This window comes from Rhinichthys klamathensis, unplaced genomic scaffold (genome assembly GCF_029890125.1).
Source record: "Rhinichthys klamathensis goyatoka isolate OS25496 unplaced genomic scaffold, OSU_Roscu_1.1 h1tg000045l_1, whole genome shotgun sequence".
In the NCBI taxonomy this organism is placed as follows: Eukaryota; Metazoa; Chordata; class Actinopteri; order Cypriniformes; family Leuciscidae; genus Rhinichthys; species Rhinichthys klamathensis.
In genome coordinates, this window is record NW_026606592.1 from 1,275,417 (window position 1) to 1,299,183 (window position 23,767).

The following is a 23,767-nucleotide window of genomic DNA, read 5'->3' on the forward strand; positions in this document are numbered from 1 at the left end:
TCATGGGTGGTGATTTCTGTTGTTGTGATCTCGCCTGTGGTACTTTCCGCTGTTGTGGTACCCACAGTTGTGGTGCTCTCGGTTGTTGTACTTTCGGGAGTTGTTGTGGCTGTGGTTGTACTTTCTGCTGTTGTAGTCTCACTTGTGGTACTCTCTGTTGCTGTGGTGCTTTCTATTGTTGTTGTACCATCAGTTGTGGTCTCAGGTGTGGTACTTTCTGCTGTTGTGGTACCCACAGTTGTGGTGCTCTCTGCTGTTGTTGGCTCAGTTGTTGTACTTTCTGGAGTTGTTGTGGCTGTGGTTGTACTTTCTGTTGTAGTAGTACCTACAGTTGTGGTCTCAGGGGTCGTGCTTTCTGTTGTTGTGATCTCGCTTGTGGTACTTTCCGCTGTTGTGGTACCCACAGTTGTGGTGCTTTCTGCTGTTGTGATCTCGCTTGTGGTACTTTCCGCTGTTGTGGTACCCACAGTTGTGGTGCTCTCTGCTGTTGTGGTCTCTGTTGTTGTACTTTCTGGAGTTGTTGTGGCTGTGGTTGTACTTTCTGTTGTAGAAGTACCTACAGTTGTGGTTTCAGGGGTAGTGCTTTCTGTTGTTGTGATCTCGCTTGTGGTACTTTCCGCTGTTGTGGTACCCACAGTTGTTGTGCTTTCTGCTGTTGTGATCTTGCTTGTAGTACTTTCCACTGTTGTGCTACCCACAGTTGTGGTGCTTTCTGCTGTTGTGGTCTCGGTTGTTGTACTTTCTGGAGTTGTTGTGGCTGTGGTTGTACTTTCTGTTGTAGAAGTACCTACTGTTGTGGTTTCAGGGGTGGTGCTTTCTGTTGTTGTGATCTCGATTGTGGTACTTTCCGCTGTCGTGGTACCAACAGTTGTGGTGCTTTCTGCTGTCGTGATCTCGCTTGTGGTACTTTCCGCTGTTGTGGTACCCACAGATGTGGTGCTCTCTGCTGTTGTGGTCTCTGTTGTTGTACTTTCTGGAGTTGTTGTGGCTGCGGTTGTACTTTCTGTTGTAGTAGTACCTACAGTTGTGGTTTCAGGGGTGGTGATTTCTGTTGTTGTGATCTCGCTTGTGGTACTTTCCGCTGTTGTGGTACCCACAGTTGTGGTGCTTTCTGCTGTTGTGATCTCGCTTGTGGTACTTTCCGCTGTTGTGGTACCCACAGTTGTGGTGCTCTCTGCTGTTGTGGTCTCTGTTGTTGTACTTTCTGGAGTTGTTGTGGCTGTGGTTGTACTTTCAGTTGTAGAAGTACCTACAGTTGTGGTTTCAGGGGTGGTGCTTTCTGTTGTTGTGATCTCGCTTGTGGTACTTTCCGCTGTTGTGGTACCCACAGTTGTTGTGCTTTCTGCTGTTGTGATCTCGCTTGTAGTACTTTCCACTGTTGTGCTACCCACAGTTGTGGTGCTTTCTGCTGTTGTGGTCTCGGTTGTTGTACTTTCTGGAGTTGTTGTGGCTTTGGTTGTACTTTCTGTTGTAGAAGTACCTACTGTTGTGGTTTCAGGGGTGGTGTTTTCTGTTGTTGTGATCTCGATTGTGGTACTTTCCGCTGTCGTGATACCAACAGTTGTGGTGCTTTCTGCTGTCGTGATCTCGCTTGTGGTACTTTCCGCTGTTGTGGTACCCACAGATGTGGTGCTCTCTGCTGTTGTGGTCTCTGTTGTTGTACTTTCTGGAGTTGTTGTGGCTGCGGTTGTACTTTCTGTTGTGGTAGTACCTACAGTTGTGGTTTCAGGGGTGGTGATTTCTGTTGTTGTGATCTCGCCTGTGGTACTTTCCGCTGTTGTGGTACCCACAGTTGTGGTGCTCTCGGTTGTTGTACTTTCGGGAGTTGTTGTGGCTGTGGTTGTACTTTCTGCTGTTGTAGTCTCACTTGTGGTACTCTCTGTTGCTGTGGTGCTTTCTATTGTTGTTGTACCATCAGTTGTGGTCTCAGGTGTGGTACTTTCTGCTGTTGTGGTACCCACAGTTGTGGTGCTCTCTGCTGTTGTTGGCTCAGTTGTTGTACTTTCTGGAGTTGTTGTGGCTGTGGTTGTACTTTCTGTTGTAGTAGTACCTACAGTTGTGGTCTCAGGGGTCGTGCTTTCTGTTGTTGTGATCTCGCTTGTGGTACTTTCCGCTGTTGTGGTACCCACAGTTGTGGTGCTTTCTGCTGTTGTGATCTCGCTTGTGGTACTTTCCGCTGTTGTGGTACCCACAGTTGTGGTGCTCTCTGCTGTTGTGGTCTCTGTTGTTGTACTTTCTGGAGTTGTTGTGGCTGTGGTTGTACTTTCAGTTGTAGAAGTACCTACAGTTGTGGTTTCAGGGGTGGTGCTTTCTGTTGTTGTGATCTCGCTTGTGGTACTTTCCGCTGTTGTGGTACCCACAGTTGTTGTGCTTTTTGCTGTTGTGATCTCGCTTGTAGTACTTTCCACTGTTGTGCTACCCACAGTTGTGGTGCTTTCTGCTGTTGAGGTCTCGGTTGTTGTACTTTCTGGAGTTGTTGTGGCTGTGGTTGTACTTTCTGTTGTAGAAGTACCTACTGTTGTGGTTTCAGGGGTGGTGCTTTCTGTTGTTGTGATCTCGATTGTGGTACTTTCCGCTGTCGTGGTACCAACAGTTGTGGTGCTTTCTGCTGTCGTTATCTCGCTTGTGGTACTTTCCGCTGTTGTGGTACCCACAGATGTGGTGCTCTCTGCTGTTGTGGTCTCTGTTGTTGTACTTTCTGGAGTTGTTGTGGCTGCGGTTGTACTTTCTGTTGTAGTAGTACCTACAGTTGTGGTTTCAGGGGTGGTGATTTCTGTTGTTGTGATCTCGCTTGTGGTACTTTCCGCTGTTGTGGTACCCACAGTTGTGGTGCTTTCTGCTGTTGTGATCTCGCTTGTGGTACTTTCCGCTGTTGTGGTACCCACAGTTGTGGTGCTCTCTACTGTTGTGGTCTCTGTTGTTGTACTTTCTGGAGTTGTTGTGGCTGTGGTTGTACTTTCAGTTGTAGAAGTACCTACAGTTGTGGTTTCAGGGGTGGTGCTTTCTGTTGTTGTGATCTCGCTTGTGGTACTTTCCGCTGTTGTGGTACCCACAGTTGTTGTGCTTTCTGCTGTTGTGATCTCGCTTGTAGTACTTTCCACTGTTGTGCTACCCACAGTTGTGGTGCTTTCTGCTGTTGTGGTCTCGGTTGTTGTACTTTCTGGTGTTGTTGTGGCTGTGGTTGTACTTTCTGTTGTAGAAGTACCTACTGTTGTGGTTTCAGGGGTGGTGCTTTCTGTTGTTGTGATCTCGATTGTGGTACTTTCCGCTGTCGTGGTACCAACAGTTGTGGTGCTTTCTGCTGTCGTGATCTCGCTTGTGGTACTTTCCGCTGTTATGGTACCCACAGATGTGGTGCTCTCTGCTGTTGTGGTCTCTGTTGTTGTACTTTCTGGAGTTGTTGTGGCTGCGGTTGTACTTTCTGTTGTAGTAGTACCTACAGTTGTGGTTTCAGGGGTGGTGATTTCTGTTGTTGTGATCTCGCTTGTGGTACTTTCCGCTGTTGTGGTACCCACAGTTGTGGTGCTCTCGGTTGTTGTACTTTCGGGAGTTGTTGTGGCTGTGGTTGTACTTTCTGCTGTTGTAGTCTCACTTGTGGTACTCTCTGTTGCTGTGGTGCTTTCTATTGTTGTTGTACCATCAGTTGTGGTCTCAGGTGTGGTACTTTCTGCTGTTGTGGTACCCACAGTTGTGGTGCTCTCTGCTGTTGTGGTCTCAGTTGTTGAGCTTTCTGGAGTTGTTGTGGCTGTGGTTGTACTTTCTGTTGTAGTAGCATCTACAGTTGTGGTCTCAGGGGTGGTGCTTTCTGTTGTTGTGATCTCGCTTGTGGTACTTTCCACTGTTGTGGTACCCACAGTTGTGGTTCTTTCTAATGTTGTGATCTCGCTTGTGGTACTTTCCTCTGTTGTGGTACCCACAGTTGTGGTGCTCTCTGCTGTTGTGGTCTCAGTGGTTGTACTTTCTGGAGTTGTTGTGGCTGTGGTTGTACTTTCTGTTGTAGTAGTACCTACAGTTGTGGTCTCAGGGGTCGTGCTTTCTGTTGTCGTGATCTCGCTTGTGGTACTTTCCGCTGTTGTGGTACCCAGAGTTGTGGTGCTTTCTGTTGTCGTAATCTCGCTTGTGGTACTTTCCGCTGTTGTGGTACCCACAGTTGTGGTGCTTTCTGCTGTTGTGATCTCGCTTGTGGTACTTTCCGCTGTTGTGGTACCCACAGTTGTGGTGCTCTCTGCTGTTGTGGTCTCTGTTGTTGTACTTTCTGGAGTTGTTGTGGCTGTGGTTGTACTTTCAGTTGTAGAAGTACCTACAGTTGTGGTTTCAGGGGTGGTGCTTTCTGTTGTTGTGATCTCGCTTGTGGTACTTTCCGCTGTTGTGGTACCCACAGTTGTTGTGCTTTCTGCTGTTGTGATCTCGCTTGTAGTACTTTCCACTGTTGTGCTACCCACAGTTGTGGTGCTTTCTGCTGTTGTGGTCTCGGTTGTTGTACTTTCTGGAGTTGTTGTGGCTTTGGTTGTACTTTCTGTTGTAGAAGTACCTACTGTTGTGGTTTCAGGGGTGGTGCTTTCTGTTGTTGTGATCTCGATTGTGGTACTTTCCGCTGTCGTGATACCAACAGTTGTGGTGCTTTCTGCTGTCGTGATCTCGCTTGTGGTACTTTCCGCTGTTGTGGTACCCACAGATGTGGTGCTCTCTGCTGTTGTGGTCTCTGTTGTTGTACTTTCTGGAGTTGTTGTGGCTGCGGTTGTACTTTCTGTTGTGGTAGTACCTACAGTTGTGGTTTCAGGGGTGGTGATTTCTGTTGTTGTGATCTCGCCTGTGGTACTTTCCGCTGTTGTGGTACCCACAGTTGTGGTGCTCTCGGTTGTTGTACTTTCGGGAGTTGTTGTGGCTGTGGTTGTACTTTCAGTTGTAGAAGTACCTACAGTTGTGGTCTCAGGGGTCGTGCTTTCTGTTGTTGTGATCTCGCTTGTGGTACTTTCCGCTCTTGTGGTACCCACAGTTGTTGTGCTTTCTGCTGTTGTGATCTCGCTTGTAGTACTTTCCACTGTTGTGCTACCTACAGTTGTGGTGCTTTCTGCTGTTGTGGTCTCGGTTGTTGTACTTTCTGGAGTTGTTGTGGCTGTGGTTGTACTTTCTGTTGTAGAAGTACCTACAGTTGTGGTTTCAGGGGTAGTGCTTTCTGTTGTTGTGATCTCGCTTGTGGTACTTTCCGCTGTTGTGGTACCCACAGTTGTTGTGCTTTCTGCTGTTGTGATCTTGCTTGTAGTACTTTCCACTGTTGTGCTACCCACAGTTGTGGTGCTTTCTGCTGTTGTGGTCTCGGTTGTTGTACTTTCTGGAGTTGTTGTGGCTGTGGTTGTACTTTCTGTTGTAGAAGTACCTACTGTTGTGGTTTCAGGGGTGGTGCTTTCTGTTGTTGTGATCTCGATTGTGGTACTTTCCGCTGTCGTGGTACCAACAGTTGTGGTGCTTTCTGCTGTCGTTATCTCGCTTGTGGTACTTTCCGCTGTTGTGGTACCCACAGATGTGGTGCTCTCTGCTGTTGTGGTCTCTGTTGTTGTACTTTCTGGAGTTGTTGTGGCTGCGGTTGTACTTTCTGTTGTAGTAGTACCTACAGTTGTGGTTTCAGGGGTGGTGATTTCTGTTGTTGTGATCTCGCTTGTGGTACTTTCCGCTGTTGTGGTACCCACAGTTGTGGTGCTTTCTGCTGTTGTGATCTCGCTTGTGGTACTTTCCGCTGTTGTGGTACCCACAGTTGTGGTGCTCTCTACTGTTGTGGTCTCTGTTGTTGTACTTTCTGGAGTTGTTGTGGCTGTGGTTGTACTTTCAGTTGTAGAAGTACCTACAGTTGTGGTTTCAGGGGTGGTGCTTTCTGTTGTTGTGATCTCGCTTGTGGTACTTTCCGCTGTTGTGGTACCCACAGTTGTTGTGCTTTCTGCTGTTGTGATCTCGCTTGTAGTACTTTCCACTGTTGTGCTACCCACAGTTGTGGTGCTTTCTGCTGTTGTGGTCTCGGTTGTTGTACTTTCTGGTGTTGTTGTGGCTGTGGTTGTACTTTCTGTTGTAGAAGTACCTACTGTTGTGGTTTCAGGGGTGGTGCTTTCTGTTGTTGTGATCTCGATTGTGGTACTTTCCGCTGTCGTGGTACCAACAGTTGTGGTGCTTTCTGCTGTCGTGATCTCGCTTGTGGTACTTTCCGCTGTTATGGTACCCACAGATGTGGTGCTCTCTGCTGTTGTGGTCTCTGTTGTTGTACTTTCTGGAGTTGTTGTGGCTGCGGTTGTACTTTCTGTTGTAGTAGTACCTACAGTTGTGGTTTCAGGGGTGGTGATTTCTGTTGTTGTGATCTCGCTTGTGGTACTTTCCGCTGTTGTGGTACCCACAGTTGTGGTGCTCTCGGTTGTTGTACTTTCGGGAGTTGTTGTGGCTGTGGTTGTACTTTCTGCTGTTGTAGTCTCACTTGTGGTACTCTCTGTTGCTGTGGTGCTTTCTATTGTTGTTGTACCATCAGTTGTGGTCTCAGGTGTGGTACTTTCTGCTGTTGTGGTACCCACAGTTGTGGTGCTCTCTGCTGTTGTGGTCTCAGTTGTTGAGCTTTCTGGAGTTGTTGTGGCTGTGGTTGTACTTTCTGTTGTAGTAGCATCTACAGTTGTGGTCTCAGGGGTGGTGCTTTCTGTTGTTGTGATCTCGCTTGTGGTACTTTCCACTGTTGTGGTACCCACAGTTGTGGTTCTTTCTAATGTTGTGATCTCGCTTGTGGTACTTTCCTCTGTTGTGGTACCCACAGTTGTGGTGCTCTCTGCTGTTGTGGTCTCAGTGGTTGTACTTTCTGGAGTTGTTGTGGCTGTGGTTGTACTTTCTGTTGTAGTAGTACCTACAGTTGTGGTCTCAGGGGTCGTGCTTTCTGTTGTCGTGATCTCGCTTGTGGTACTTTCCGCTGTTGTGGTACCCAGAGTTGTGGTGCTTTCTGTTGTCGTAATCTCGCTTGTGGTACTTTCCGCTGTTGTGGTACCCACAGTTGTGGTGCTTTCTGCTGTTGTGATCTCGCTTGTGGTACTTTCCGCTGTTGTGGTACCCACAGTTGTGGTGCTCTCTGCTGTTGTGGTCTCTGTTGTTGTACTTTCTGGAGTTGTTGTGGCTGTGGTTGTACTTTCAGTTGTAGAAGTACCTACAGTTGTGGTTTCAGGGGTGGTGCTTTCTGTTGTTGTGATCTCGCTTGTGGTACTTTCCGCTGTTGTGGTACCCACAGTTGTTGTGCTTTCTGCTGTTGTGATCTCGCTTGTAGTACTTTCCACTGTTGTGCTACCCACAGTTGTGGTGCTTTCTGCTGTTGTGGTCTCGGTTGTTGTACTTTCTGGAGTTGTTGTGGCTTTGGTTGTACTTTCTGTTGTAGAAGTACCTACTGTTGTGGTTTCAGGGGTGGTGCTTTCTGTTGTTGTGATCTCGATTGTGGTACTTTCCGCTGTCGTGATACCAACAGTTGTGGTGCTTTCTGCTGTCGTGATCTCGCTTGTGGTACTTTCCGCTGTTGTGGTACCCACAGATGTGGTGCTCTCTGCTGTTGTGGTCTCTGTTGTTGTACTTTCTGGAGTTGTTGTGGCTGCGGTTGTACTTTCTGTTGTGGTAGTACCTACAGTTGTGGTTTCAGGGGTGGTGATTTCTGTTGTTGTGATCTCGCCTGTGGTACTTTCCGCTGTTGTGGTACCCACAGTTGTGGTGCTCTCGGTTGTTGTACTTTCGGGAGTTGTTGTGGCTGTGGTTGTACTTTCAGTTGTAGAAGTACCTACAGTTGTGGTCTCAGGGGTCGTGCTTTCTGTTGTTGTGATCTCGCTTGTGGTACTTTCCGCTCTTGTGGTACCCACAGTTGTTGTGCTTTCTGCTGTTGTGATCTCGCTTGTAGTACTTTCCACTGTTGTGCTACCTACAGTTGTGGTGCTTTCTGCTGTTGTGGTCTCGGTTGTTGTACTTTCTGGAGTTGTTGTGGCTGTGGTTGTACTTTCTGTTGTAGAAGTACCCACTGTTGTGGTTTCAGGGGTGGTGCTTTCTGTTGTTGTGATCTCGATTGTGGTACTTTCCGCTGTCGTGGTACCAACAGTTGTGGTGCTTTCTGCTGTCGTGATCTCGCTTGTGGTACTTTCCGCTGTTGTGGTACCCACAGATGTGGTGCTCTCTGCTGTTGTGGTCTCTGTTGTTGTACTTTCTGGAGTTGTTGTGGCTGCGGTTGTACTTTCTGTTGTAGTAGTACCTACAGTTGTGGTTTCAGGGGTGGTGATTTCTGTTGTTGTGATCTCGCTTGTGGTACTTTCCGCTGTTGTGGTACCCACAGTTGTGGTGCTTTCTGCTGTTGTGATCTCGCTTGTGGTACTTTCCGCTGTTGTGGTACCCACAGTTGTGGTGCTCTCTGCTGTTGTGGTCTCTGTTGTTGTACTTTCTGGAGTTGTTGTGGCTGTGGTTGTACTTTCAGTTGTAGAAGTACCTACAGTTGTGGTTTCAGGGGTGGTGTTTTCTGTTGTTGTGATCTCGCTTGTGGTACTTTCCGCTGTTGTGGTACCCACAGTTGTTGTGCTTTCTGCTGTTGTGATCTCGCTTGTAGTACTTTCCACTGTTGTGCTACCCACAGTTGTGGTGCTTTCTGCTGTTGTGGTCTCGGTTGTTGTACTTTCTGGAGTTGTTGTGGCTGTGGTTGTACTTTCTGTTGTAGAAGTACCTACTGTTGTGGTTTCAGGGGTGGTGCTTTCTGTTGTTGTGATCTCGATTGTGGTACTTTCCGCTGTCGTGGTACCAACAGTTGTGGTGCTTTCTGCTGTCGTGATCTCGCTTGTGGTACTTTCCGCTGTTGTGGTACCCACAGATGTGGTGCTCTCTAATGTTGTGGTCTCTGTTGTTGTACTTTCTGGAGTTGTTGTGGCTGCGGTTGTACTTTCTGTTGTAGTAGTACCTACAGTTGTGGTTTCATGGGTGGTGATTTCTGTTGTTGTGATCTCGCCTGTGGTACTTTCCGCTGTTGTGGTACCCACAGTTGTGGTGCTCTCGGTTGTTGTACTTTCGGGAGTTGTTGTGGCTGTGGTTGTACTTTCTGCTGTTGTAGTCTCACTTGTGGTACTCTCTGTTGCTGTGGTGCTTTCTATTGTTGTTGTACCATCAGTTGTGGTCTCAGGTGTGGTACTTTCTGCTGTTGTGGTACCCACAGTTGTGGTGCTCTCTGCTGTTGTTGGCTCAGTTGTTGTACTTTCTGGAGTTGTTGTGGCTGTGGTTGTACTTTCTGTTGTAGTAGTACCTACAGTTGTGGTCTCAGGGGTCGTGCTTTCTGTTGTTGTGATCTCGCTTGTGGTACTTTCCGCTGTTGTGGTACCCACAGTTGTGGTGCTTTCTGCTGTTGTGATCTCGCTTGTGGTACTTTCCGCTGTTGTGGTACCCACAGTTGTGGTGCTCTCTGCTGTTGTGGTCTCTGTTGTTGTACTTTCTGGAGTTGTTGTGGCTGTGGTTGTACTTTCTGTTGTAGAAGTACCTACAGTTGTGGTTTCAGGGGTAGTGCTTTCTGTTGTTGTGATCTCGCTTGTGGTACTTTCCGCTGTTGTGGTACCCACAGTTGTTGTGCTTTCTGCTGTTGTGATCTTGCTTGTAGTACTTTCCACTGTTGTGCTACCCACAGTTGTGGTGCTTTCTGCTGTTGTGGTCTCGGTTGTTGTACTTTCTGGAGTTGTTGTGGCTGTGGTTGTACTTTCTGTTGTAGAAGTACCTACTGTTGTGGTTTCAGGGGTGGTGCTTTCTGTTGTTGTGATCTCGATTGTGGTACTTTCCGCTGTCGTGGTACCAACAGTTGTGGTGCTTTCTGCTGTCGTGATCTCGCTTGTGGTACTTTCCGCTGTTGTGGTACCCACAGATGTGGTGCTCTCTGCTGTTGTGGTCTCTGTTGTTGTACTTTCTGGAGTTGTTGTGGCTGCGGTTGTACTTTCTGTTGTAGTAGTACCTACAGTTGTGGTTTCAGGGGTGGTGATTTCTGTTGTTGTGATCTCGCTTGTGGTACTTTCCGCTGTTGTGGTACCCACAGTTGTGGTGCTTTCTGCTGTTGTGATCTCGCTTGTGGTACTTTCCGCTGTTGTGGTACCCACAGTTGTGGTGCTCTCTGCTGTTGTGGTCTCTGTTGTTGTACTTTCTGGAGTTGTTGTGGCTGTGGTTGTACTTTCAGTTGTAGAAGTACCTACAGTTGTGGTTTCAGGGGTGGTGCTTTCTGTTGTTGTGATCTCGCTTGTGGTACTTTCCGCTGTTGTGGTACCCACAGTTGTTGTGCTTTCTGCTGTTGTGATCTCGCTTGTAGTACTTTCCACTGTTGTGCTACCCACAGTTGTGGTGCTTTCTGCTGTTGTGGTCTCGGTTGTTGTACTTTCTGGAGTTGTTGTGGCTTTGGTTGTACTTTCTGTTGTAGAAGTACCTACTGTTGTGGTTTCAGGGGTGGTGTTTTCTGTTGTTGTGATCTCGATTGTGGTACTTTCCGCTGTCGTGATACCAACAGTTGTGGTGCTTTCTGCTGTCGTGATCTCGCTTGTGGTACTTTCCGCTGTTGTGGTACCCACAGATGTGGTGCTCTCTGCTGTTGTGGTCTCTGTTGTTGTACTTTCTGGAGTTGTTGTGGCTGCGGTTGTACTTTCTGTTGTGGTAGTACCTACAGTTGTGGTTTCAGGGGTGGTGATTTCTGTTGTTGTGATCTCGCCTGTGGTACTTTCCGCTGTTGTGGTACCCACAGTTGTGGTGCTCTCGGTTGTTGTACTTTCGGGAGTTGTTGTGGCTGTGGTTGTACTTTCTGCTGTTGTAGTCTCACTTGTGGTACTCTCTGTTGCTGTGGTGCTTTCTATTGTTGTTGTACCATCAGTTGTGGTCTCAGGTGTGGTACTTTCTGCTGTTGTGGTACCCACAGTTGTGGTGCTCTCTGCTGTTGTTGGCTCAGTTGTTGTACTTTCTGGAGTTGTTGTGGCTGTGGTTGTACTTTCTGTTGTAGTAGTACCTACAGTTGTGGTCTCAGGGGTCGTGCTTTCTGTTGTTGTGATCTCGCTTGTGGTACTTTCCGCTGTTGTGGTACCCACAGTTGTGGTGCTTTCTGCTGTTGTGATCTCGCTTGTGGTACTTTCCGCTGTTGTGGTACCCACAGTTGTGGTGCTCTCTGCTGTTGTGGTCTCTGTTGTTGTACTTTCTGGAGTTGTTGTGGCTGTGGTTGTACTTTCAGTTGTAGAAGTACCTACAGTTGTGGTTTCAGGGGTGGTGCTTTCTGTTGTTGTGATCTCGCTTGTGGTACTTTCCGCTGTTGTGGTACCCACAGTTGTTGTGCTTTTTGCTGTTGTGATCTCGCTTGTAGTACTTTCCACTGTTGTGCTACCCACAGTTGTGGTGCTTTCTGCTGTTGAGGTCTCGGTTGTTGTACTTTCTGGAGTTGTTGTGGCTGTGGTTGTACTTTCTGTTGTAGAAGTACCTACTGTTGTGGTTTCAGGGGTGGTGCTTTCTGTTGTTGTGATCTCGATTGTGGTACTTTCCGCTGTCGTGGTACCAACAGTTGTGGTGCTTTCTGCTGTCGTGATCTCGCTTGTGGTACTTTCCGCTGTTGTGGTACCCACAGATGTGGTGCTCTCTGCTGTTGTGGTCTCTGTTGTTGTACTTTCTGGAGTTGTTGTGGCTGCGGTTGTACTTTCTGTTGTAGTAGTACCTACAGTTGTGGTTTCAGGGGTGGTGATTTCTGTTGTTGTGATCTCGCTTGTGGTACTTTCCGCTGTTGTGGTACCCACAGTTGTGGTGCTTTCTGCTGTTGTGATCTCGCTTGTGGTACTTTCCGCTGTTGTGGTACCCACAGTTGTGGTGCTCTCTACTGTTGTGGTCTCTGTTGATGTACTTTCTGGAGTTGTTGTGGCTGTGGTTGTACTTTCAGTTGTAGAAGTACCTACAGTTGTGGTTTCAGGGGTGGTGCTTTCTGTTGTTGTGATCTCGCTTGTGGTACTTTCCGCTGTTGTGGTACCCACAGTTGTTGTGCTTTCTGCTGTTGTGATCTCGCTTGTAGTACTTTCCACTGTTGTGCTACCCACAGTTGTGGTGCTTTCTGCTGTTGTGGTCTCGGTTGTTGTACTTTCTGGTGTTGTTGTGGCTGTGGTTGTACTTTCTGTTGTAGAAGTACCTACTGTTGTGGTTTCAGGGGTGGTGCTTTCTGTTGTTGTGATCTCGATTGTGGTACTTTCCGCTGTCGTGGTACCAACAGTTGTGGTGCTTTCTGCTGTCGTGATCTCGCTTGTGGTACTTTCCGCTGTTATGGTACCCACAGATGTGGTGCTCTCTGCTGTTGTGGTCTCTGTTGTTGTACTTTCTGGAGTTGTTGTGGCTGCGGTTGTACTTTCTGTTGTAGTAGTACCTACAGTTGTGGTTTCAGGGGTGGTGATTTCTGTTGTTGTGATCTCGCTTGTGGTACTTTCCGCTGTTGTGGTACCCACAGTTGTGGTGCTCTCGGTTGTTGTACTTTCGGGAGTTGTTGTGGCTGTGGTTGTACTTTCTGCTGTTGTAGTCTCACTTGTGGTACTCTCTGTTGCTGTGGTGCTTTCTATTGTTGTTGTACCATCAGTTGTGGTCTCAGGTGTGGTACTTTCTGCTGTTGTGGTACCCACAGTTGTGGTGCTCTCTGCTGTTGTGGTCTCAGTTGTTGAGCTTTCTGGAGTTGTTGTGGCTGTGGTTGTACTTTCTGTTGTAGTAGCATCTACAGTTGTGGTCTCAGGGGTGGTGCTTTCTGTTGTTGTGATCTCGCTTGTGGTACTTTCCACTGTTGTGGTACCCACAGTTGTGGTTCTTTCTAATGTTGTGATCTCGCTTGTGGTACTTTCCTCTGTTGTGGTACCCACAGTTGTGGTGCTCTCTGCTGTTGTGGTCTCAGTGGTTGTACTTTCTGGAGTTGTTGTGGCTGTGGTTGTACTTTCTGTTGTAGTAGTACCTACAGTTGTGGTCTCAGGGGTCGTGCTTTCTGTTGTCGTGATCTCGCTTGTGGTACTTTCCGCTGTTGTGGTACCCAGAGTTGTGGTGCTTTCTGTTGTCGTAATCTCGCTTGTGGTACTTTCCGCTGTTGTGGTACCCACAGTTGTGGTGCTTTCTGCTGTTCTGATCTTGCTTGTGGTACTTTCCGCTGTTGTGGTACCCACAGTTGTGGTGCTCTCTGCTGTTGTGGTCTCTGTTGTTGTACTTTCTGGAGTTGTTGTGGCTGTGGTTGTACTTTCCGTTGTAGAAGTACCTACAGTTGTGGTTTCAGGGGTGGTGCTTTCTGTTGTTGTGATCTCGCTTGTGGTACTTTCCGCTGTTGTGGTACCCACAGTTGTTGTGCTTTCTGCTGTTGTGATCTCGCTTGTAGTACTTTCCACTGTTGTGCTACCCACAGTTGTGGTGCTTTCTGCTGTTGTGGTCTCGGTTGTTGTACTTTCTGGAGTTGTTGTGGCTGTGGTTGTACTTTCTGTTGTAGAAGTACCTACTGTTGTGGTTTCAGGGGTGGTGCTTTCTGTTGTTGTGATCTCGATTGTGGTACTTTCCGCTGTCGTGGTACCAACAGTTGTGGTGCTTTCTGCTGTCGTGATCTCGCTTGTGGTACTTTCCGCTGTTGTGGTACCCACAGATGTGGTGCTCTCTGCTGTTGTGGTCTCTGTTGTTGTACTTTCTGGAGTTGTTGTGGCTGCAGTTGTACTTTCTGTTGTAGTAGTACCTACAGTTGTGGTTTCAGGGGTGGTGATTTCTGTTGTTGTGATCTCGCTTGTGGTACTTTCCGCTGTTGTGGTACCCACAGTTGTGGTGCTTTCTGCTGTTGTGATCTCGCTTGTGGTACTTTCCGCTGTTGTGGTACCCACAGTTGTGGTGCTCTCTACTGTTGTGGTCTCTGTTGTTGTACTTTCTGGAGTTGTTGTGGCTGTGGTTGTACTTTCAGTTGTAGAAGTACCTACAGTTGTGGTTTCAGGGGTGGTGCTTTCTGTTGTTGTGATCTCGCTTGTGGTACTTTCCGCTGTTGTGGTACCCACAGTTGTTGTGCTTTCTGCTGTTGTGATCTCGCTTGTAGTACTTTCCACTGTTGTGCTACCCACAGTTGTGCTGCTTTCTGCTGTTGTGGTCTCGGTTGTTGTACTTTCTGGAGTTGTTGTGGCTGTGGTTGTACTTTCTGTTGTAGTAGTACCTACAGTTGTGGTTTCAGGGGTGGTGATTTCTGTTGTTGTGATCTCGCTTGTGGTACTTTCCGCTGTTGTGGTACCCAAGGTTGTGGTGCTTTCTACTGTTGTGATCTCGCTTGTGGTACTTTCCACTGTTGTGGTACCCACAGTTGTGGTGCTTTCTGCTGTTGTGGTCTCGGTTGTTGTACTTTCTGGAGTTGTTGTGGCTGTGGTTGTACTTTCTGTTGTAGAAGTACCTACTGTTGTGGTTTCAGGGGTAGTGCTTTCAGTTGTTGTGATTTCGCTTGTAGTACTTTCTGCTGTTGTGGTACCCACAGACGTGGTGCTTTCTGCTGTTGTGATCTCGCTTGTGGTAGTTTCTGCTGTTGTGGTACCCACAGTTGTGGTGCTCTCGGTTGTTGTACTTTCTGGAGTTGTTGTAGCTGTGGTTGTACTTTCTGTTGTAGAAGTACCTACTGTTGTGGTTTCAGGGATGGTGCTTTCTGTTGTTGTGATCTCGATTGTGGTACTTTCTGCTGTTGTGGTACCCACAGTTGTGGTGCTCTCGGTTGTTGTACTTTCGGGAGTTGTTGTGGCTGTGGTTGTACTTTCTGCTGTTGTAGTCTCACTTGTGGTACTTTCTGTTGCTTTGGTGCTTTCTGTTGTTGTAGTACCATCAATTGTGGTCTCAGGTGTGGTACTTTCTGCTGTTGTGGTACCCACAGTTGTGGTGCTCTCTGCTGTTGTGGTCTCAGTTGTTGGACTTTCTGGAGTTGTTGTGGCTGTGGTTGTACTTTCTGTTGTAGTAGTACCTACAGTTGTGGTCTCAGGGGTCGTGCTTTCTGTTGTCGTGATCTCGCTTGTGGTACTTTCCGCTGTTGTGGTACCCAAGGTTGTGGTGCTTTCTGCTGTTGTGATCTCGCTTGTGGTACTTTCCACTGTTGTGGTACCCACAGTCGTGGTGCTTTCTGCTGTTGTGATCTCGCTTGTGGTACTTTCTGCTGTTGTGGTACCCACAGTTGTGGTGCTCTCGGTTGTTGCACTTTCGGGAGTTGTGGCTGTGGTTGTACTTTCTGCTGTTGTAGTCTCACTTGTGGTACTTTCTGTTGCTGTGGTGCTTTGTGTGTTTGTAGTACCGTCAGTTGTGGTCTCAGGTGTGGTAGGTTCTGCTGTTGTGGTGCCCAGAGTTGTGGTGCTTTCTGCTGTTGTGGTCTCAGTTGTTGTACTTTCTGGAGTTGTTGTGGGTGTGGTTGTACTTTCTGTTGTAGTAGTACCTACAGTTGTGGTCTCAGGGGTGGTGCTTTCTGTTGTTGTGATCTCGCTTGTGGTACTTTCCGCTGTTGTGGAACCCACAGTTGTGGTACTTTCTGCTGTTGTGATCTCACTTGTGGTACTTTCCGCTGTTGTGGTACCCACAGTTGTGGTGCTTTCTGCTGTTGTGGTCTCGGTTGTTGTACTTTCTGGAGCTGTTGTAGCTGTGGTTGTACTTTCTGTTGTAGAAGTACCTACTGTTGTGGTTTCAGGGGTGGTGCTTTCTGTTGTTGTGATCTCGATTGTGGTACTTTCTGCTGTTGTGGTACCCACAGTTGTGGTGCTCTCGGTTGTTGTACTTTCGGGAGTTGTTGTGGCTCTGGTTGTACTTTCTGCTGTTGTAGTCTCACTTGTGGTACTTTCTGTTGCTGTGGTGCTTTCTGTTGTTGTAGTACCATCAGTTGTGGTCTCAGTTGTTGTACTTTCTGGAGTTGTTGTGGCTGCGGTTGTACTTTCTGTTCTAGAAGTACCTACAGTTGTGGTTTCAGGGGTGGTGATTTCTGTTGTTGTGATCTCGCTTGTGGTACTTTCCGCTGTTGTGGTACCCAAAGTTGTGGTGCTTTCTGCTGTTGTGATCTCTCTAGTGGTACTTTCCACTGTTGTGGTACCCACAGTTGTGGTGCTTTCTGCTGTTGTGGTTTCGGTTGTTGTACTTTCTGGAGTTGTTGTGGCTGTGGTTGTACTTTCTGTTGTAGAAGTACCTACTGTTGTGGTTTCAGGGGTGGTGCTTTCAGTTGTTGTGATCTCGCTTGTAGTACTTTCTGCTGTTGTGGTACCCACAGTCGTGGTGCTTTCTGCTGTTGTGATCTCGCTTGTGGTACTTTCCGCTGTTGTGGTACCCACAGTTGTGGTGCTCTCGGTTGTTGTACTTTCGGGAGTTGTTGTGGCTGTGGTTGTACTTTCTGCTTTTGTAGTCTCACTAGTGGTACTTTCTGTTGCTGTGGTGCTTTCTGTTGTTGTAGTACCATCAGTTGTGGTCTCAGGTGTGGTATGTTCTGCTGTTGTGGTACCCACGGTTGTGGTGCTCTCTGCTGATGTGGTCTCAGTTGTTGTACTTTCTGGAGTTGTTGTGGCTGCGGTTGTACTTTCTGTTGTAGTAGTACCTACAGTTGTGGTTTTAGGGGTGGTGATTTCTGTTGTTGTGATCTCGCTTGTGGTACTTTCCGCTGTTGTGGTACCCACAGTTGTTGTGCTTTCTGCTGTTGTGATCTCGCTTGTGGTACTTTCCACTGTTGTGCTATCCACAGTTGTGGTGCTTTCTGCTGTTGTGGTCTCGGTTGTTGTACTTTCTGGAGTTGTTGTGGCTGCGGTTGTACTTTCTGTTGTAGAAGTACCTACAGTTGTGGTTTTAGGGGTGGTGCTTTCTGTTGTTGTGATCTCGCTTGTGGTACTTTCCGCTGATGTGGAACCCACAGTTGTGGTACTTTCTGCTGTTGTGATCTCGCTTGTGGTACTTTCCGCTGTTGTGGTACCCACAGTTGTGGTGCTTTCTGCTGTTGTGGTCTCGGTTGTACTTTCTGGAGTTGTTGTGCCTGCAGTTGTACTTTCTGTTGTAGTATTACCTACAGTTGTGGTTTCAGGGGTGGTTATTTCTGTTGTTGTGATCTCGCTTGTGGTACTTTCTGCTGTTGTACTCTCACTTGTGGTACTTTCTGTTGCTGTGGTGCTTTCTGTTGTTGTAGTACCATCAGTTGTGGTCTCAGTTGTGGTACTTTCTGCTGTTGTGGTACCCACAGTTGTCGTGCTCTCTGCTGTTGTTGGCTCAGTTGTTGTACTTTCTGAAGTTGTTGTGGCTGTGGTTGTACTTTCTGTTGTAGTAGTACCTACAGTTGTGGTCTCAGGGATCGTGCTTTCTGTTGTCGTGATCTCGCTTGTGGTACTTTCCGCTGTTGTGGTACCCAGAGTTGTGGTACTTTCTGTTGTCGTAATCTCGCTTGTGGTACTTTCCGCTGTTGTGGTACCCACAGTTGTGGTGCTTTCTGCTGTTTTGATTTCGCTTGTTGTACTTTCCGCTGTTGTGGTACCCACAGTTGTGGTGCTTTCTGCTGTTGTGGTCTCTGTTGTTGTACTTTCTGGAGTTGTTGTGGCTGCGGTTGTACTTTCTGTTGTAGTAGTACCTACAGTTGTGGTTTCAGGGCTGGTGATTTCTGTTGTTGTGATCTCGCTTGTGGTACTTTCTGCTGTTGTGGTACCCAAAGTTGTGGTGCTTTCTGCTGTTGTGATCTTGCTTGTGGTACTTTCCACTGTTGTGGTACCCACAGTTGTGGTGCTTCCTGCTGTTGTGGTCTCGGTTGTTGTACTTTCTGGAGTTGTTGTGGCTGTGGTTCTACTTTCTGTTGTAGAAGTACCTACTGTTGTGGTCTCAGGGGTGGTGCTTTCTGTTGTTGTGATCTCGATTGTGGTACTTTCCGCTGTTGTGGTACCCACAGTTGTGGTGATTTCTGCTGTTGTGATCTCACTTGTGGTACTTTCTGCTGTTGTGGTACCCACAGATGTGGTGCTCTCTGCTGTTGTGGTCTCTGTTGTTGTACTTTCTGGAGTTGTTGTGGCTGCGGTTGTACTTTCTGTTGTAGTAGTACCTACAGTTGTGGTTTCAGGGGAGGTTATTTCGGTTGTTGTGATCTCGCTTGTGGTACTTTCCGCTGTTGTGGTACCCACAATTGTGGTGCTTTCTGCTGTTGTGATCTCGCTTGTGGTACTTTCCACTGTTGTGCTACCCACAGTTGTGGTGCTTTCTGCTGTTGTGGTCTCGGTTGTTGTACTTTCTGGAGTGGTTGTGGCTATGGTTGTACTTTCTGTTGTAGAAGTACCTACTGTTGTGGTTTCAGGGGTGGTGCTTTCTGTTGTTGTGATCTCGATTGTGGTACTTTCCGCTGTTGTGGTACCCACAGTTGTGGTGCTCTCGGTTGTTGTACTTTTGGGAGTTGTTGTGGCTGTGGTTGTACTTTCTTCTGTTGTAGTCTCACTTGTGGTACTGTCTGTTGCTGTGGTGCTTTCTGTTGTTGTAGAACCATCAGTTGTGGTCTCAGGTGTGGTACTTTCTGCTGTTGTGGTACCCACAGTTGTGGTGCTCTCTGCTGTTGTTGGCTCAGTTGTTGTACTTTCTGGAGTTGTTGTGGCTGGGGTTGTACTTTCTGTTGTAGTAGTACCTACAGTTGTGGTCTCAGGGGTCGTGCTTTCTGTTGTCGTGATCTCGCTTGTGGTACTTTCCGCTGTTGTGGTACCCAGAGTTGTGGTGCTTTCTGTTGTCGTAATCTCGCTTGTGGTACTTTCCGCTGTTGTGGTACCCAAAGTTGTGGTGCTCTCTGCTGTTGTGGTCTCTGTTGTTGTACTTTCTGGAGTTTTTGTGGCTGCGGTTGTACTTTCTGTTGTAGTAGTACCTATAGTTGTGTTTTCAGGGGTGGTGATTTCTGTTGTGATCTTGCTTGTGGTACTTTCCGCTGCTGTGGTACCCAAAGTTGTGGTGCTTTTTGCTTTTGTGATCTCGCTTGTGGTACTTTCCACTTTTGTGGTACCCACAGTTGTGGTGCTTTCTGCTGTTGTGGTCTCGGTTGTTGTACTTTCTGGAGTTGTTGTGGCTGTGGTTGTACTTTCTGTTGTAGAAGTACCTACAGTTGTGGTTTCAGGGGTGGTGCTTTCAGTTGTTGTGATCTCGCTTGTAGTACTTTCCGCTGTTGTGGTACCCACAGTTGTGGTGCTCTCAGTTGTTGTACTTTTGGGAGTTGTTTTGGCTGTGGTTGTACTTTCTGCTGTTGTAGTCTCACTTGTGGTACTTTCTGTTGCTGTGGTGCTTTCTGTTGTTGTAGTACCATCAGTTGTGGTCTCAGGTGTGGTACTTTCTGCTGTTGTGGTACCCACAGTTGTGGTGCTCTCTGCTGTTGTTGGCTCAGTTGTTGTACTTTCTGGAGTTGTTGTGGCTGTGGTTGTACTTTCTGTTGTAGTAATACCTACAGTTGTGGTCTCAGGGGTCGTGCTTCCTGTAGTCGTGATCTCGCTTGTGGTGCTTTCCGCTGTTGTGGTACCCAGAGTTGTGGTGCTTTCTGTTGTCGTAATCTCGCTTGTGGTACTTTCCACTGTTGTGGTACCCACAGTTGTGGTGCTTTCTGCTGTTGTGATCTCGCTTGTGGTACTTTCCGCTGTTGTGGTTCCCACAGTTGTGGTGCTTTCTGCTGTCGTGGTCTCTGTTGTTGTACTTTCTGGAGTTGTTGTGACTGTGGTTGTACTTTCTGTTGTAGTAATACCTACAGTTGTGGTAAAAGGGGTAGTGCTTTCTGTTGTTGTGATCTCGCTTGTGGTAATTTCCGCTGTTGTGGTACCCAGAGCTGTGGTGCTCTCTGCTGTGGTGATCTCGCTTGTGGTTCTTTCCGCTGTTGTGGTTCCCACAGTTGTGGTGCTTTCTGCAGTTGTAGTCTCTGTTGTTCTACTTTCTGGAGTTGTTCTGGCTGCGGTTGTACTTTCTGTTGTAGCAGTACCGACAGTTGTGGTTTCAGGGGTGGTGATTTCTGTTGTTGTGATCTCGCTTTTGGTACTTTCCGCTATTGTGTTACCCACAGTCGTGGTGCTTTCTGCTGTTGTGATCTCGCTTGTGGTACTTTCCGCTGTTGTGGTACCCACAGTTGTGTTGATCTCTGCTGTTGTGGTCTCTGTTGTTGTACTTTCTGGAGTTGTTGTGGCTGCGGTTGTACTTTCTGTTGTAGTAGTACCTACAGTTGTGGTTTCAGGGGAGGTTATTTCGGTTGTTGTGATCTCGCTTGTGGTACTTTCCGCTGTTGTGGTACCCACAATTGTGGTACTTTCCGCTGTTGTGGTACCCACAATTGTGGTGCTTTCTGCTGTTGTGATCTCGCTTGTGGTACTTTCCACTGTTGTGCTACCCACAGTTGTAGTGCTTTCTGCTGTTGTGGTCTCGGTTGTTGTACTTTCTGGAGTTGTTGTGGCTATGGTTGTACTTTCTGTTGTAGAAGTACCTACTGTTGTGGTTTCAGGGGTGGTGCTTTCTGTTGTTGTGATCTCGATTGTGGTACTTTCCGCTGTTGTGGTACCCACAGTTGTGGTGCTCTCGGTTGTTGTACTTTTGGGAGTTGTTGTGGCTGTGGTTGTACTTTCTGCTGTTGTAGTCTCACTTGTGGTACTTTCTGTTGCTGTGGTGCTTTCTGTTGTTGTAGTACCATCAGTTGTGGTCTCAGGTGTGGTACTTTCTGCTGTTGTGGTACCCACAGTTGTGGTGCTCTCTGCTGTTGTTGGCTCAGTTGTTGTACTTTCTGGAGTTGTTGTGGCTGTGGTTGTACTTTCTGTTGTAGTAGTACCTACAGTTGTGGTCTCAGGGGTTGTGCTTTCTGTTGTCGTGATCTCGCTTGTGGTACTTTCCGCTGTTGTGGTACCCAGAGTTGTGGTGCTTTCTGTTGTCGTGATCTCGCTTGTGGTACTTTCCGCTGTTGTGGTACCCAAAGTTGTGGTGCTCTCTGCTGTTGTGGTCTCGGTTGTTGTACTATCTGGAGTTGTTGTGGCTGCGGTTGTACTTTCTGTTGTAGTAGTACCTACAGTTGTGGTTTCAGGGGTGGTGATTTCTGTTGTGATCTCGCTTGTGGTACTTTCCGCTGTTGTGGTACCCAAAGTTGTGGTGCTTTCTGCTGTTGTGATCTCGCCTGTGGTACTTTCCACTTTTGTGGTACCCACAGTTGTGGTGCTCTCTGCTGTTGTGGTCTCTGTAGATGTAGTTTCTGGAGTTGTTGTGGCTGCGGTTGTACTTTCTATTGTAGTAGTACCTACAGTTGTGGATTCAGGGGTTTTGATTTCTGTTGTTGTGATCTCCATTGTAGTACTTTCCGCTGTTGTGGTACCAACAGTTGTGGTGCTTTCTGCTGTTGTGATCTCGCTTGTGGTACTTTCTGCTGTTGTGGTACCCACAGTTGTGGTGCTCTCTGCTGTTGTGGTCTCAGTTGTTGTACTTTCTGGAGTTGTTGTGGCTGTGGTTGTACTTTCTGTTGTAGTAGTATCTACAGCTGTGGTCTCAGGGGTGGTGATTTCTGTTGTTGTGATCTCGCTTGTGGTACTTTCCACTGTTGTGGCACCCACAGTTGTGGTGCTTTCTGCTGTTGTGATCTCGCTTGTGGTACTTTCCGCTGTTGTGGTACCCACAAATGTGGTGCTCTCTGCTGTTTTGATCTCGCTTGTGGGACTTTCCGCTGTTGTGGTACCCACAGTTGTTGTACTTTCTGCTGTTGTTGTCTCACTAGTGGTACTTTCAGGAGTTGTTGTGGCTGTGGTTGTACTTTCTGTTGTAGTAGTACCTACAGTTGTGGTCTCAGGGGTGGTGCTTTCTATTTTTGTGATCTCATTTGTGGTACTTTCCACTGTTGTGGTAACCACAGTTGTGGTGCTCTCGGTTGTTGTACTTTCTGGAGTTGTAGTGGCTGTGGTTGTTCTATCTGCTGTTGTGATCTCGCTTGTGGTACTTTTCGCTGTTGTGGTTTTGGTTGTTGTACTTTCTGGAGTTGTTGTGGCTGTACTTGTACTTTCTGTTGTAGTAGTACCTACAGTTGTGGTCTCAGGAGTGGTGCTTTCTGCTGTTGTGATTTTGCTTGTGGTACTTTCCGCTGTTGTGGTTCCCACAGTTGTAGTACTTTCCGCTGTTGTGGTACCCATAGTTGTGGTGCTTTCCACTGTTGTAGTACCCACAGTTGTGGTGCTCTCTGCTGTTGTAGTACTCTCAGTTGTTATACTTTCTGGAGTTGTTGTGGCTGTGGTTGAACTTTCTGTTGTAGAAGTACCTACAGTTGTGGTCTCAGGGGTGGGGATTTTTGTTATTGCGATCTCGCTTGTGGTACTTTCTGCTGTTGTGGTACCCACAGTTGTTGTGATACCCACAGTTGTGGTACTTTCCACAGTTGTGGTACTTTCCGCTGTTGTGGTACCCACAGTTGTCATACTTTCCGCTGTTGTGGTACCCGCACTTGTGGTGCTCTCTGCTGTTGTGGTCTCGGTTGTTGTACTTTCCGGAGTTGTTGTGGCTGTGGTTGCACTTTCTGTTGTGGTAGTACCTACAGTTGTGGTTTCAGGGGTGGTGCTTTGTGTTGTTGTGATCTCGCTTGTGGTACTTTCCGCTGTGGCTGTCGCTGTAGCTCTGGTATCCAGAGTTGTGTTGCTCTCTGCTGTTGTGGTCTCAGTTGTGGTACTTTCTGGAGTTTTTGTGCCTGTAGTCATACTTTCTGTTATAGTGCTTTCTGTTGTTTTAGTAGCCACCACAGTTGTGGTCTCAGTTTTGGTGTTTTCTACTTGTGTGGTCTCGATTCTGGCACTTTCAGGAGTTGTTGTGGCTGTGGTTGTACTTTCTGTTGTTGTGGTGCCCAGTGTTATGGTCTCACTTGTGGTGCTTTTTGCTGTTGTGATCTCGCCTGGGGTGCTTTCCGCTGTTGTGGTGCTCTCTGCTGTTCTGCTCTCAGTTGTGGTACTTTCTGGAGTTGTTGTGCCTGTAGTTGTACTTTCTGTTATAGTGTTTTCTGTTGTTGTAGTAGCCACCACAGTTGTGGTCTCAGTTGTGGTACTTTCTGCTGTTGTACTTTCTGTTGCTGTGGTGCTTTCTGTTGTAGTAGTACTCACAGCTGTGGTTTCAGGTGTGGTGCTTTCTGCTGTTGTGGTCTCAGTTGTGGTTCTTTCAGGAGTTGTTGTGGCTGTGGTTGTAATTTCTGTTGTTGTAGTATCTACTGTTGTGAACTCTCTTGTGGTACTTTCTGGTGTTGTGGTACCCACAGTTATGGTGCTTTCTGGAGTTGATGTGCCTCTAGTCATACTTTCTATTGTTGTAGTACTCTCTGTTGTTGTTGTTGTTGTTGTTGTTGTCAAATTTGTGGTCTCAAGTGGGAATCTTTCTACTGTTGTGGTCTCAGTTGTGGTACTTTCAGGAGTTGTTGTGCCTGTGGTCATACTTTCTGTTTTCGTAGTTCCCACAGTTTTTGTCTCTGGTGCGGTACTTTCTACTGTTGTGGTCTTACTTGTGGTACTCTCTGGTGTTTTGGTAACCACAGTTGTGGTATTTTCTGCTGTTGTGGGTTCGGCTGTTGTACTTTCTGGAGTTGTTGTACTGGTGGTCGTACTTTCTGTTTTTGTAGTACCCAGAGTTGTGGTCTCAGGCGTGGTGCTTTCTATTGTTGTGGTCTCAGTAATGTCCATGGTTGAGGTTTCTGTGGTTAACATTGTCTCCGGAGTGACAGTAGTATAGGTAGTGTTCCTTACATCTGAAAAATATTAATAAACTGTAAATCAAAAAAGCTACAATTATAACTTATGTAAACAAGGGAAGATGTAAATGT

General features: G+C 47.4%; 1 protein-coding gene across 1 annotated transcript in view; it reads right to left on the bottom strand.

Moving 5' to 3' along the window:
• Window positions 1-23,767, bottom strand: part of LOC130082393 (mucin-19-like) — a 46,390-nt gene that overhangs the window by 22,238 nt on the left and 385 nt on the right. The window contains exon 2 of the mRNA XM_056247249.1: window positions 143-23,692. Within this exon, the coding sequence (XP_056103224.1) occupies window positions 143-23,692 (23,550 nt within the window). The remainder of the gene's footprint in view (window positions 1-142; window positions 23,693-23,767) is intronic.